The 15,624-nt window shown below is 36.6% G+C and overlaps 1 protein-coding gene across 5 annotated transcripts in view; it reads right to left on the bottom strand.

The window, feature by feature from the left end:
• Nucleotides 1-15,624, bottom strand: part of HDAC9 (histone deacetylase 9) — a 457,531-nt gene that overhangs the window by 121,662 nt on the left and 320,245 nt on the right. For all 5 annotated transcript variants that reach the window (XM_066554161.1, XM_066554142.1, XM_066554170.1 and 2 more), the window contains 2 exons: nt 10,814-10,934; nt 6,197-6,246 (listed from right to left, as the gene is read on the bottom strand). In XM_066554161.1, coding sequence (XP_066410258.1) covers nt 6,197-6,246; nt 10,814-10,934 — 171 coding nt within the window. The remainder of the gene's footprint in view (nt 1-6,196; nt 6,247-10,813; nt 10,935-15,624) is intronic.

Below are 15,624 nucleotides of genomic sequence, written 5' to 3'. Positions count from 1 at the left end.
TTTTTTTGTGGCCATGGTGTTGATATGATAAATGTGGCATTCTCTCCCTGCCCAGGAGACACTGATGCACTTCCCAGAACCAGAGATGGTCCTTGTACCTCAGTAAAGGAAGGATGGCTGTTTCATGCTGTGAGCAAGATTCACCTTATCACACTTGTTTGGTTTTTTTTTTCTAAAATCAGTGTGCATAAAATTTATAACTTTGTTGTTTCAGGTCTCTGTCAATAAAGGAAATCAAGGACCTCCAGTCAATTCTTCTGATCTTAGGTAGAATAGCAGGTAGACTCCTGCTGTACTGGTGAATGTGGCTTTTTAATGCCAGTACATAAAGCCGGACAAGGGAATCTTCAGAAATCTGTTGTTCTGGACTGCAAGTTAATTAAACGCTAATTAAATTAATTCTATCTACTCACTATTTTTTCTTTAGACAAACTTACAGCTCTGGCATGGCTACGTCCCCAGTGGCCTTAAATTGCCTTGGGGTGGTACCAGGGTGGCCTTATTGATCACACATTTTCTTTACCTCTGCAGAAAATATCACAGTCAACACCATGTAACTGTGAGTCCTAAATAGTCTGCAAAATATGTCAATTAAAGTATGATGTGCCTGGTTTTTTTATTAAATCTTGGTATTTCTTTAGGGGTGGTATAGCTGACAGCTTTAGGAGGTAAACAAGTCCTTCATTCCTGGAAGCCGTCTGCGGTGTGCTCCAAAATGTTGTAACTGGCAGATGTCAGTAGGTTAATGAGTCAGGAAATAAATTTAAAGTATTTGGTGAATATATTGGCAGCATGGTATATTAGGGATATCACAATGGATGACTTAATATTGAGTAGATGAGCTTCTAGGAATTTCAGATTGCTTTCCCAAAACTAGGAAACAGACACACTTTGGTTCAGAGGACTATGCCTATTGTGGTACAGCCTGGAATATAGGGAAAAAGCACAAGTTAATTCTAATATCTCTTTGAAGGTGATGGTTCATTTGAGTGCCTAAACTATAGGCAGTCTAATTTCTTTACTGACACATTTGTGTGCAGGTATAAGGACAGATACCTAAGCAGCCTGGAACCTAAACTTGCTACAAGAAGGCAATGCCACTGCCAACATTTTCTTGATTTTAGACAGTTGTACCATGGTAATGGAACCAGTTTGGTGCCATTGGCTCTTATAGAAATGAGAAGAATGAAGATTCATAATATGTAAAGGCTGAAAGTTTTCCTGGGCACAGACTGAGAAGATCAAGGGAAGAGTGAGAAGCAGCAAAAACCAATTTGTTTCCTGGATGGCTTACTAAACTTGTGTGCTAGTAAAATCTTGCCTTTCTTATTGCTTTTCTTCCTGTGTGGTCAGGACAAAAAGTAGCACTGTCAGCTGTCACAGCAAGGAATAGCAGGAAGGAATTTAACATTCAGAAAATATGAATGCTTTGTAAGTTTTATAAATATGTTGAGAGATTTTATAACTATAAACTTCTTCCCTTGGTAATTACAGGTCAAATTATTTTCTGATATGAAAAGTCCAAGTTACACTTTGGTTTTCAAAACAAGACCAGCTTATCCCAGCAGAAGATACCGTTTTTCTTTGCTGCTGTAACAGCAAAATTAGAGGAAATGCAATGGACATTCCATATTATGTACAAGCCATACTTAGCCATTCAGATGGCTTGATATTTAGCCCAAGAACCACTCTGTTCAGCTCACTAAACATTAATTTTTGTGAAGTCTGATTTTTTGCAGGGCAGCGTTCTCCCCCAGCTCCTCCTCTTGCAATTTAAAGTTCTGACTACGCATTACAGGTTTGGAGCAGTGTCTTTGGTGGGGAGGATGGGGGGAGAGCAGGGGGGATTGGAAAGCTGCCCAATTTCATATGATAAAAGTGAAATTCTCTTCTGTCTGCAGGACAATCCCCAGGGAACAACGTATGAAACCCAAACTTAAATAAAATCATATCCTGTTTGCAAACATCATATTCCCTTTGCTTCTCAGTAATCTGGACCCATAAACCCCAGCACAGCTTGAGAGCCCATTCCTCATCTAAACAAATGCCATAAGCCCCTTTATACTTTTACAACCATGTCAGAAAGTAATATTGACTGCCAATAGTGATGTGATGGGAGTTGCCTCCTCTGAGCCATAAAAGAAGCAGTCTGTTATCAATTTCTCTAAATGCATCAAGGGAATTATGGGTCGGTTCAGTTCCAAGTTATAAATGACAATTCAAAAGCCGCAGAAGTGTTTGAAGCTGGGAGCCGATGATGACATTATCATAAAAGCCTGCTCTTCTTTGCTTTTGTGGGGTTTTTTGCCTATCAACTAGACAAAAAAATATGGCTGAGAAATGACTTCAAGATTTCTTCACACAGCAGCAGGTCAAACAGGCAAGAAAACAATCACTATTTTTAGTGACAGGCTGAGACAAGGAGATGAAACTTAGTCCCATTAAAAGTAGATTTCTGCTTCTCTTATTGTCATTTTCACAGCACAAAAGGAGAGGAATTGCAATAGATGGATACGTTGGTCAAATGATCAGTTATAGCTCTAGTGGCTGTTTACAGATGAAAAATTGTGGAACAGTCTGATAATCCACAGAACCAAAATGTAATTTGTGATTATTCTCCCCATTTGGCCACTTCACCTGCAATCTACCCACCTCTCCTGGAAAACTTTTCACATTCCAAACCTCTGACCAGCTGTAAGAAACCATCTCTTTTTATTAAAACTGCTGGCCATAGAGCTGCTAGTCTCTCTCTAACACAAAGAATTTCATCCCCCCGGTATTAGAATTCTTTAACAACAGTTGGTTCTGGAACAAGGTTAAGCTTGAAAGAAAAAAAAAAAAAAAACATAAAAAGCATTATTGCAGGAGGGAGATTCCATACTTCAGTGGATTTTATACTCCTGACCCTGGATAGTCCTCTGATAAAATATTAACCATCAGTGAAAGAAAACCTGTTATGGGCAAATTTAGGATGCTAGCTTAGACAAACTTTTTTGTCGCTTTGTGAGATATGTTCAATTTATCTGTACAGATGAAACAGATTTCTGCTCTTAGGTAAGAGTGCTAATTACTACTTATATCGTTCCTTATCAAACTAAAGAATTTATTTGATTTCTCCTGAAAGCATAAGCCAATGACTCTGACAAAATCAGTCCCTAGCACTACTTAAAAGAAAATTCATAGGGATGAAAAGTGTGTGCAAAATGAGTAAACTGTAGTTTTGCATACTTTTTTTCATTGCTACAAAAGATTTAGTGGAGTGATGGTAAAGGATCAGAAAATACTAGTTATGGACACAGGCTGCCTCTTGTTTGCTTTTCAAAGTTCTTTCTTTTACTGTAACTGTAAGTAATGTCCACAGGAGAGGATCCCTGATGTTGGCTGCAGTTTTAGAACTGAGATAAGAAAATCAGTAATAGAGTAGAATTCAGGGTTACAGAAGTTACTTGGACTTTTGTTTGTGAACAAATAAGTCCATCAAGTGATCATGTCTTCAATGTTTAGGAAGTCCTAGCTTCCATTCCTTGATCCAAGAGCAGTTTTCATTTTGTTCAGTGATTATTTCATGTCAAATTTATAATCTGTTTGTGGAACAGGGCCTCAGAACTAGGACTTGGAAGTATTTGTAATTGTATGTAATAGGAAGATCATAGCCTTAGGTAGATGGGCTTTATCCTACTTATGGATAAAGTCTTACTTGTCCAGTGCTCTTTCCAACAATGGCATCACTTTAGTGCATGGTGTGGAGGTCCCCAACCAGAAATAGTATATGATCTCTTGTGTGGTAGCAACACTCTCTAAGAAATGATATCTCTGATATTAAATCCAGCCTGGGAGTGGACATAACTGAGCCTAGGTTTCCCATGCCCTGTATGAGTAGTCAAACCACTAATCTGTTTAATGACTGAGCTGCATAATAACAGCAAGGTCCCCATATGGTTAGAAAATAATAGGATCAAAGAGCTCTGAAAACCCTCATCCAAAAGGCAATCATAAAGTCTCCTGCAAGAATGGAATTTTTTTTCTTAACACTATGTTATATTCTGTAGCAAACAACTAATTATACAAGCAAGGAGGAAAAAATATACATAAAAAAGATAAAATTCTTTCATCCCTCCCTGAAATCTTTGCATGAACTACACTTCCTGCTTTTCATTGATTACTGCTTTATACCTTTCATTTAAGTTGAAAGCTACTAAGTAGCACTATTTCTTCCTCATTTCCACCATCATTTCTGAAAGTAAGCTTAAGAATTGCTTTCTACATAGTTTGAAGCAGCTCCCTTTCCCTGAGTTTAACCAATCGACAGCTAAATATCACTGAAAGAAAACTCCTAATCTGATTATTTACCTTGAAAAAGGTCATAACCCATTCCTTTAAAAGAGCCCCACAGCAAGACTGACAGTAATCATATATAGAAAGGCAGACCAACTAGAAAATAAATAAATAAAAGATCCATTTCTACAACATGTGCTTTAATCCAATTTCCATGAATTTAAATAAGAAATAAATGAAACAGACTGGGAAAAAAAGTGTAGATGAATTTAAATGCTTAAAACAGTGAAGTTGTACTGAGCAATTCTGACCTGTGTTAGCTTTAGAATGAAACATATTGTCATTAGTAGAAGGATTTCAAAGCACATCTCTGGTCACCTCTAGTCACAATAATCTGTTTAATAGAAAAGTCTTATCCTTTGCTTTTTTAAGAATGCTATAGTCTATTTTACTATCCAGGGCCGTCAAATAGATTTTTTCTAGAACTTTTACATAATCTCCTTTTAACTCAGAAGCCTGAACATCCTTTCTCAACTTTATTAATTTTTTGTTAAATTTTCTCTGCACCAGCAGTGTGAAAAATTACCTTTTTTACACACCAGTGTGGGCATATATGTGTGCATGTATGCACACAGTAGTTTACAGAGGTGCACGTGCAAACACATCTACATGTCAATGTGTAATGTTAGCTGAACCACATATAGAAATGATGCCCAAGTTTCCAGATGGGCAAGTTGCTAATCACCAACTTCCAAATTTTAGGCATGATCTTCAGCAAGCTAAGCCCAAGGTAGAGGAGCTGGAATAATTATGACTTCCTGATTATTTTATTTTTAATTCATAGTTCAGAAATCCACCAAAATTACAAAATATTGAAGATTAAAATGCATTTTTTTCTTGACTGCATTAAAACCTTACAAAATGAGGATTTCTTCTGTCATATAAAACATACTGGTATGGTATGGAATCTATCCTTTGTGAAGAATAAAGGTAAATAAAACTGTATAAGGTAGCAGTGAAAGTTGATCTCCAGAGATTATGCTTTTATGTCAGCTCAGACTTTTCAGAGAAGATACTCAGAGAATTCACTGGGAACAGTAAAAGGGACGTAAAATATACATCAACCATCTAGCCCACTGATATCTAGAATATTCCCATTTCACTTTGATATTGATGACATCAGTAAATAATGGATCCAGCTGGACCAAAAGCATGAAAAACTTTCGGGTGAAAAAACTCATTTATGTGAAAAATTATTTCTCCTGGGAATTATCTTTGCTACAATTTAATAAGAGTGTGATACTGGTATCAGAAGAAATTCTACATGGTTTTCACTAATTTAGCTTTACTCTTTCACCTAGTGTTGCAACATGTTTCTTTCTGCAGATTTTTGTCTACTGTGTCCTAATATGAGCTTGTCTTTCAGGATGAATCTGTTTCAAAACAGGGTATAAAAATGCTGACATAATTTATGATTTTAATACCCAAGTTATTGGCTAGCAGCTAGTGAGCCCTTTCCATGCTAAATGTTAGCGTTGGCAACTTTTTTGTCTTTCAGAGAAGTGTGGAGTCATATTTACTTTTCAACAGTGCATGAAACAGCTCATTGTGCTATAATAATTGTGCCCATGGTACTTTCCTCAAGAAAAGAGTTCATATAAAAAACCCAAAGTGGGATAACTAGAAATTGGCACAGTTACACAAAATTTGTTCCTAATTCTTCCATATGCCTCTTGTAATGTGCTGTCTTCCATGTCTTTGAAGACACAGTGCAATAATGGCTCATGTTTCATCTCTACAGTTTTTATCAGCTTCTGAAGACTTTGAACTGATAGTGCTAAAGAATTAGCCAGAGAACCCATATGTTGTGTGCTGTCCCTTTTGTGGAAAAAAAAAAAAAAAAAAAAAAAAATCTACTTACCCCAAGTCCCCCACAAGGCAACAAGGAAAAGAGTTTTTGAGACACGTTTCCTATATATTAAAGAAAAAAAGAAACAGTAAGTATTGTTTATCAAAATTATTTAAATACTGGAACAGTATTTCCTTATTCTTTATAGTAATTCAGATTTTAGTATTATTATCACTATGAAAGTGCCAGATAATAATACAAAAATAATCATAATACTTAGAAATCAAATCAGCCATGGGACTTTTAAGGTGCTGTTATGCAACAGTGAAAAATCTTAAGACTGGTAAGTGGTAATTTCAAAGGAATAGAATGACCAAAATTCCACAGGAAATCACTCTGAACTAGGGTGACTAATCATCCTGATATCTGTAGCTGATAAGCAACTTGACTAAGCTACTCATCTCAGTTTCTTTTCCAGCTACAGGACTGAGGCAGGCACCTCCATCCAGCCTACATGAATGATGGGATGAAATATGCTTGAGAAGTACCTGTTTCTTTTCACTGACAACAGAGGGAACTACATTAAGTTTACATAAAACTGGTAACTAAGTCCTTAGCTTCTTTGCTTCAAAAGAGTTTCTCCTTTGAAAATTGCAGCCTTAGTCTTTCCATCTATGTAAAAATGCTTTTTCTTCATTTACATTACATAAATGATTGGATTAATAATTTGAAAACATAACTTGAAATACTATTTTTTCAATATTATTCAGTAAATACATTATACTAAAGGGAACAAAAACTTAATAGGCTTTAGAATTTAATTTCTAGCTAATCTACTCTATACATTAGCTAATATGATAGGGTTTACCTTAATGTTTATGCTCACATTTTACTGTTTTTTTCTTTTTTTGGTACTACTAAACTCACGGTTTGTCTTGATAATGACAATATGAAAACTGGGTAAGGATCTCAGGATTTGATGCAGTTCCTATCCCAGTGTGTAATCTGATCCTAAGGCAGCTGTAGAAGAGAACATAAGCTTTTCCCCTGCCATATCACAGAACTGGCTTTGTAACTTTGCCATCTGGAGGAAACATTAGATAGTGAATCACTGGAGTTTCCTAGAGGAGTCACCCATTGATATGGAAGGGGCGAATGCTGCAGTTACTCATGTTTAGCAGGTGCCAATGAAATGCATAAAGACAACTATAAGCCATCATCTTTGAAGTATGAGAGACCAGACTGCAAGGTCTGGGATGAGGAAAGTGCTTTACACTTTGAGTAAAATCCAAGATGCATTTTTATTCGACTAGAGGCCTTTGATCAGTTTGCACAGTGTGCGAGAGAAGCCAAACAAAACCTCCTGTGGAGCTACCAGGGGAAATGCAGGTGCAGCAGCTATGCAGAGTATTCTCATACTGTGCGTCCTAATGGCCCCAGACATGCAAGGAAATGTTGGCTGCCGGAGATTGTCAGAGGTGCAAGTTGGAGTTTCCAGATCTTGCTAAGCAGATCCAGGGACCAATTTTTCACTTTTTACTATGGGGAAGATGAAAAAGTCACAAGCAGATAACTAAAAAAATTAGTGCTGTTAAAGTGACAGAAGACATTAATGGAAACATAGGATGTAATTTGAGATAAAAGAAGGAATTTTTAGATTATTGAGTGACTAGACATTTTTTCTGAAATTCCATGGCAGAGTTGGGACATAAGAGACAACAGATGAATTCTCATTTATCTCCCTGCAGCCAGGCACATTGTGCATGGTAAACACTATTAAAAACAATAAACATAAAGTAAAAACAGAAAAGCAGATGGTGAGGAAGGACACTGAAATCAATCAGAAGATAGTACTAACACTGGGGAAAACAAGCATGGAAGCATTTTCAGTGTATCAAAAAGCTTGCTGGAATGCTGACTTCTTATTGCATGATTGCTTAAAAATAGTAGTTGCCAAACTCTGAAGAACAAGAAAAACATTGAGATTTAATGAAAAGAACAGTGGAGAAATGTTGGACTAAGAGAAAGTAAGACCATTGCTTAGCTAGTCTCACAAAAAAGGAAAGCTCGCAACAGCCTGCCAGAAATGAAAATCAATAGCAAAAAGCTACTCTAAAAATGAATTGGAGTGAGAATTTCCCATGATATTTGAAGTTGAGGTCCCGAAGATATTGAGATATTTAAGCAAGGTAGAAGACAAAGTCTAAATAGTCAAATTTTTTTGACTTTGTGTTAGGGCAAAGTTTGTAGTCACCAGCACTTTAAATTCAGTACAATTTTGTACTGATAGAACTAGAAATGTTCCAAGATTTGTATTCTAAAATATCAATGCACAAAGGCATAGAAGCTAGTTTGTCAAATTAGGTGCTGGAGCACCCATCACTGACTGAGGTCAGGCCCCTACAGAAGTCAAGGAAGCTGATTGGGCGATTGATGACTGAGGGCTTAGAGTCTGATAAACTGAGGAAAAATGATGAGTAAAAGCTCACTTTCAAAAGAAAAAGAGAAAGAGCTTCAGAGAAGGCAGATGCACTCCTCCAATGAGGAACAGGAAGCACAAACGTTTTCTGGAGCATAAGTAGTAAGCAAATGGTGCTTCTGTCTTTTTGGATGGGTAGAGGAGTAAAGAAAGGGAGGTTAGGTCCTACTTTTCATTAGGGTGCAAAGCCATCATTTAATGGAACTATTTCTGTAGAAAAAATTATACACTTTCATTGAAATAGAAATATTTTCTGAGACAATGTTGTTATTTATGATATCTTCATAAGAAACATTTTCTTTAGATATTTTTCCCTACATGTATATTGAATTTCTGTAATATACAAAGATGTTAATTTTAATGTCAGGATTGGTTAGGTTCAACCTCAACTGAAATGGGGACACCAAAATCAGGACTGGATTTTGGAAAAAATGTAAGAAAGAGACAATTAGGTTCCTTTGCCCAAGAGTCTGGAAGCCCAAATGATTAGAGCTTCCAGCCAGAAAAACAGGCACATGCAAAAGCATGTGGGAAGGGTGTTTTATTGACTTTTGTCTTGGTAAAAGGCCATGTGAGATGCAACAAGAAAATATCCTAGAAACGGAGAGAGAAAAGGGCAGTGAGCCAAGGATACACTCAGAATATGTTCTAAGAGTGTGATCTTGATATAAACTTAGAGAGTAAATGTTTTGGACTAAGGGTCCAATAAAAAAGGCAAAACATGTCCAGTAAGAAACTGTGGGCCAAGAAATTATTTTCTGAGATTGGATAAACAAAGCTTTCTGCATTCTGAGTAGATCAGCAGACATATAAGTCAGGTCCATTCCTTCTTAACCTTGTACCTGCAACTGCACGCTGCATCCCAGAGGCTGCTCAACCACTGAGATCCAGAATTGGAATAATATTTTGTATCAATGTATACTATATTAAATAATGTAAAAGAGAAATTAAAAGTAATTAAAGCCAACAAAATTATTGTAATAAAATGCTTGAGTGTATCAAAAAGGAACAATTTAACAATGTTGATGAAATCAAATAAAAATGTTTCTAATTTAATCGGAAATTTAATTTAATTGGAATTGCAGGAATTTAGAACTTTTGCTTGGAAGCGCTGTTTTTTTTAAAGAGGATTTCCTACTTAGAAATTCAAGCTCCTGAGAATCTATTATACTGTAAATATTTTTCAGTTTTGATGTTGCCTTGGCTAAGAAAATGTATAAACTTATATAACATTATGATCTTAGGACTTCTTGAAGCAGCAGTCTGCCTTATAGAAGAAACAGCATAAGTTTCCAAAGCAAAATAACTACAATGTATTACTAGAATTGTGGCAGCAATTTCTTTTGATGGCTAATGTTATTTTTGTTTGGGTTAGATTTTATTACATTTAGGAAAAGCTTCACATCTTAGAAGAAGTGTTATAAAAATATCTGAGAATTAGAGTGTTGCGTCCAGTGTGCTGGGACATAAAGGGCAGGATTTCACTCATGGATTTTCATGCACTAGTTTTTTGTGTGTTTCTGACAAGTAGACTTATTTCATGTTACACTAATGGAAGAGCTCATTTTAACCCTACTTGTGTGTTACTAAAGACATACACTGAGCATCGGCTGCACATGAAGATATTTTACATGAAAAAACCTGTCAGTTTTCCACTATTCTGTACAACCATAGGAGCATTTAATATGTTAATGTATTTTCCCCCGTGTTGTTCAGAAAGATAGCATATCCTGCATAATGAGAAGGGATTAAAATAAAGTTCACTTATTAGCAAAGCTTAGGCATAGTATCTGCAGACAGGGTGGCTGAAATAGTTGAAATAAAGCAAATGAGAACAGCAAACAAACAATTCTGACAAGCAAGTGTATCTTAAATTCCTAATTTCAAATCAAAGAATACAAGGAGGTAGAAAAACAGCTGTGTTCAAATTTGCCACTGACCTCCAATGGAGAACAAGTTACAGTAAAAGGTTAACACTGATGATTTTTGAAGCAAATGAGGAGAAACTCGTATCACTGCTTTCCAGCCGTTGTATTTTGCTAATCTATATTTGGCTTCCATTGTAACATTCTCCTTGCACATAGCAATGCATTTGGAAAAAGTGAATTTTTGTCACACTGCTTGCCAAGTGTTTTAAACTGACACCAGCTATGACTAATGACAGTGCTGGAATGTGCTGTTCTCAGTAGAATAGAGAGGCCTGTACAGACCTAGGAGTTTCCTGGGGTCCAGCTTCTGTCTGTTCAGTGGGCTGGTGCCATACAGCAGTGAATGATGTTCAGAGTGAACCAGCTGTATTTCCTCCAGACTGGCTTTTCGACCTCGAATTCGCTGAAAGAAAACAGCAGAGGCCTACAATATTCCACTGACAATATTTAGGGAGAAAAAAGAAAAGTAAAGGTCCGAAATAACATTTAGTATGATTAATAATGGGTTGAAATTGCGTCATGCAGGAATGTGACACTGATTTGTTTATTAAAGTAATCTATATGAAAAACAAATGCGTGTGTGCTTTATCACAAAATGCTTCACTTTGGCCTTAGGAGAGTTATCTTAATACTGGGTTTCACATAAAAGAAAAGAAAAGATTCTGACTCTTTTCTACATAATATATTAAGAGATACAAACCAAAAGATGAAATATTTTTAAAGTAAGAAATCTGGCTAGAAAAAAAACCTGATTTAGAGAGCAAAATATTATTCACACCTGTAAGCTGCAGATGTGTTTGGAATGAGGATTAATGTGTTTTGCACCATTACTAGTACTTGTGATTTATGCTGCTAGGAGGAACATGATCACAGTGAGGAGAGACAAGGAGAAAAAGAAAATTAAACTTTAAATGCTTTAGTAACATATTTGTGTATGTTTCTAAATTTTTAATGTGTGATCAATATCAATATACCCACATTTGTGATCACATGCGATTAATATTTTTGCTGTTACACATGATGACTCACTCGCTTTCTTACATTTTTGTAAGTGAAGTTTGTCTCTTTGACTGGGTCTCCAGCCTGTACTTGCCCCAAAACAAGATGTAAAAATCTGAGACATCTTTCTACAAATCAGTTTAGGAAGGAAGAAAGATAGGAAAGGAAAGATAAAACTAACATTTTCTTATTTGGCATATCTATTCCTTGTGTACATTTGGAGCTACAGCATATCATAAAAATATTTATTTATCTTCTTGTGCTAGTGCTGCACAGCCTTTGAAAATACAGCAACATGAATCAGATTTTGTTCAGGATTGGGCATAATAAACAGCACTGTCAACAAAGTTCTGGACCCAAGATCATCTTTCCTGTTGATATTGGATAAAGTAAAGAGAATACATCTTGATTTTAAGGTCTTGGACCCTGTTTGCAGACCTAGTCCTTATGAACACTGAAGGCAAACTCTCTCAGAGCTTAGACTGGGTCTGTCTGACTCTCAAGGTGTAAAAATATACAGGTAGAGCACTTATCTAAATAGATTACTCTATTTTCAACTAGACTGATTTGCCTGTTGCAGAAATGCATTTAGTTCTAGTTTTCTTGGAGGTTAAATTCTTATTGTATCCAACACCTTGTCATACACATTGGAAAGCACCAACCTCTACACTAGGAGAGGAAAGCAATATTATGAATATTAAAGAGAATGTGCACTACAGAAAAGAGGACATGCCTGGGGGATGGGGGGTCAGAAGAACCATGCACAATTTATCTTGAGTTAAGCAGTGGGAATTTTTTCTGACTAATCAGGAAAAATATCCTTTGAGTTAGAGCTAGATGACTGTGGAACAAGCTCCCCCTCAGGGAAATGGTGGAAGCCCTATTTCTCTCAGTGTTTAAAACTTGACTAGACACAGCAGTGGAAAGAACATTTTAGGGAATGATCCAAGAACTAAATGACTTAATAAACTCTTTTTCATCTGTAATTTCTTCAAGCCTCTCCCAGTCTCACATGAGAATTTGTAGCAGTGCACTCACATCCTTTTAACACGCAGTTGCACAATCAAAATCAGCACATTATGTTACTTCATGGAGTCAGTAAACTCTGTAATGGTTCTTCTGGGTCAGATAAAATATTTTTCTTCACAAGTGAGGTGACTGGTAACATTTATTCCTTCATCCATTCTCATTAAGGTCCATGTTTCTAACAAGCTGCTTTAAAATGTATATACCCAATTCTCCATGGCAAATCTGGGAAGGGAATCTGGCTTTTAAGACAGATAAAAAAAATGTATAAGAAAAGTAAAGAGGAATTTTATGAAGGTCATGCCAAAGAACCTTGAGCAAAATACTTACTCTCTGGTCACATATTTTCTACAAGGTACACAAAAGCTCTCAGACATGTTTAAGACAGTTAATTGTCTGGGGTTTTTTTAAGTGTTGTTTAATGGAATGCCATATCCCTTTAACTATAACAAACCACACAGCCAATTATTTTTATAATGGGTGCTCTGCTATATCTGGTCTGGAAGTGGTCTCCTGAAATGTTTTGCCAACAACCTACCTTCTACTCAGTATCACCAGTCAAATTCTCTAGGGTAGAAACAGGTTATGCAGAAGCCAGTTTGGTGCAGAAATCAAGTAGCACTGAGAAGGACACCCCATTCCAGGCAGCTCCCCCCAGAGAGGTCCTTGGAGGGCAGCTATCAGCTGGGCTGGCAGAACCCAGAGCTGCTCTTTTTCCATGGCTACTCCAGCTCTAGCATCAGCAAGGACATTTACACTGTAGATGGCAGGAGGAAAGGGTAAAAAATGCATGTGTCTGTGCTGCTTCTGCATTCCCATCTTCTCATTTTGTGTTCCTTTTACCCCATCTTTGCAGTATCTCTGCATATCAACCTCAACCTAAGGCTCTGCACAGAGGAAAAAAAGTGCATTAAAAATCACCTGTAATAATTTCTAAGAATAGTTCTCACACAATGATGTCAGGATTTAGCAAATTTACACAAGTTTTTGTGCTAAGTCTGTTGCCAGAGTCTCTCATGTAACTTCAGTTATGCAAAGTGATCACTTTTGGCTCTCACTAGCATGAGTTATCAGAAAACAGAACATATGCATTTGTATAACTTCACACCTACACTTTTAGCCATGTATTTCTTTTTTATTTGGAAGTGGTTTTCTGAATTTTTTTAATTTTCATGGTAGTATCAAAATTATAAAATGTAGCCAGAAATTGGCATAAAGCCAACAAAAAAGGAGCAATAGCATGGGAAAACAGATGAACAGTATTTGTTTCATTACAGAGAATTTGAACAATACATCCACCCATCAACTACATCCTTAGTAGAAGGCAGGTTATCCTTTTCTAATGTGTATGGCAATTTGTGTGTTGGCTTTGTCCTCTGACATATGTGGTTTCCTCATCAACAGAAACATTTATATATCTCAGGAGAGCAAAACACTTACACCTGAATGCTTTGAAAAATCAGTCTAGAACTAGAAATCCATTGTCCTCGCAACAGGAAAATGTTTTCACCTTTCACAGAAATTAAGGTCAAAGTCTGGTCGTCTTTTTAAAAGAGACCATTAAATTTTCACGCAGACAACCTCTATTAACCTGAAGATTTTGGTTAGACTATCAGCAGAATAAACTCATGCACAGACAGAGATTCAAAAGGCCAAAGGTGATGCTGGCTGTTTCTTTCTGCTAAACTAACATGAATTGTTACAAAGATTAAGGATATTTTTCACTTGGGTCTCTTTGTGTAATGTGTCCATTGTCTGTATTACAGCTTTTTGGATGAAATTCCCTTAGGCTATCAAGTTTGCAAACAAGGTCTCCAGATCTTTTTCTGCCTTCCCGAGATTTCTCATAGTTGTGAATTTTTCTCTTGTTTTCAAAACTACTCACAGATAACACGTCCTGTGCCAGTCAGAATATTCACATGGCTTCCAACATCCACCATGTGGGAATTTCAAGCATGCCTCTGACACACATGCATCCACATAGAGATGCATTTATTCTCTTCACATGTTTTGGCCATCTAGTGCCTAACACTCTTAAGATTTAGAGTGATTTAGAACATGTTAAACACTCTAAATATTGTTGCTCTTTAAAAAAGGCTAACTTTTCCTGCATTATTTTAGCTTTAGTGGCAAATTGAGGTTCAAAGAGTGGAATTTTTCAAATGTTTCAGTTTATGTGATCTGGCAGACTCAACTTTAAATTCTTTCCTTCTCTCCCCTTCAGTTGATGAGATGTGGACAGCAGGAGGTGTAAGATGCCTCTCTAATCCAGAAAACAACCAAAATTTAGAACAAATTCTAGGCTGAAAAGTGTTGCTGGACTACAGTCCCTACAGGAAGTAAAGGTGGGGCCACAAAGCAGGACCATCGCTACATTTTCTTTTGTCTTCTGAAAGTGTGCTGATTATTTTAGCCTAATGTCAGTCATGTGTGTATAAATTACAGCCCCAAAGGAGATATTTGAATACTTCCTCTCCCTAAAACAAGTGGAAAGTAGACACCCCTACCAAAACACAATTCAGTCCTTTTATTGTCCCAAAGGTAGGGCAGCTAGGCATTGCTGTTTACCAAGGGAAAATTGTTAAAAAAATCATTATGGAGGTTTTTATACCCATCTTTGCATCTTTTAGCTGCCCCTGTCTGCATTTGTTAACTCAGCCTTTAACAAACACCAAACAGGCATTTCAGCAAACATAGAAACTTAGAAACTAATGCAAAAAAAATTTGTGTATTAATTTTGTTTTTCCAATACATACATACCAGGACTATAAAAAAGTTCACTATGGATGTGTGTGTGGATGTGGATGTGTGTGAATTACTCCACTCTCCTGCACTGAGCTCAGTCAGGGGCTGGTCTCTCAAATCTGGTTCTCTGTGACTGGCAATGGGCAATGGTCTAATGTATTTTTTCCCTTGTCTTGAGGAATCCAATGGAAGAATTAATCTATCTGTTTGGGAGTAGGATATGATTTAAAAAATAATCTGAAAGCTAAAACTAATTTTTTGGTTTAGCAAAAGTCCTCTAAACTGTTGTTTGAATAATTCTAGAGCACAAGTATCTATGGCTA

This window comes from Molothrus aeneus, chromosome 1 (genome assembly GCF_037042795.1).
Source record: "Molothrus aeneus isolate 106 chromosome 1, BPBGC_Maene_1.0, whole genome shotgun sequence".
Classification (NCBI taxonomy): domain Eukaryota; kingdom Metazoa; phylum Chordata; class Aves; order Passeriformes; family Icteridae; genus Molothrus; species Molothrus aeneus.
The sequence above is the reverse complement of the archived record's forward strand: the minus strand, read 5'-3'. Positions and strand labels throughout refer to the sequence as shown.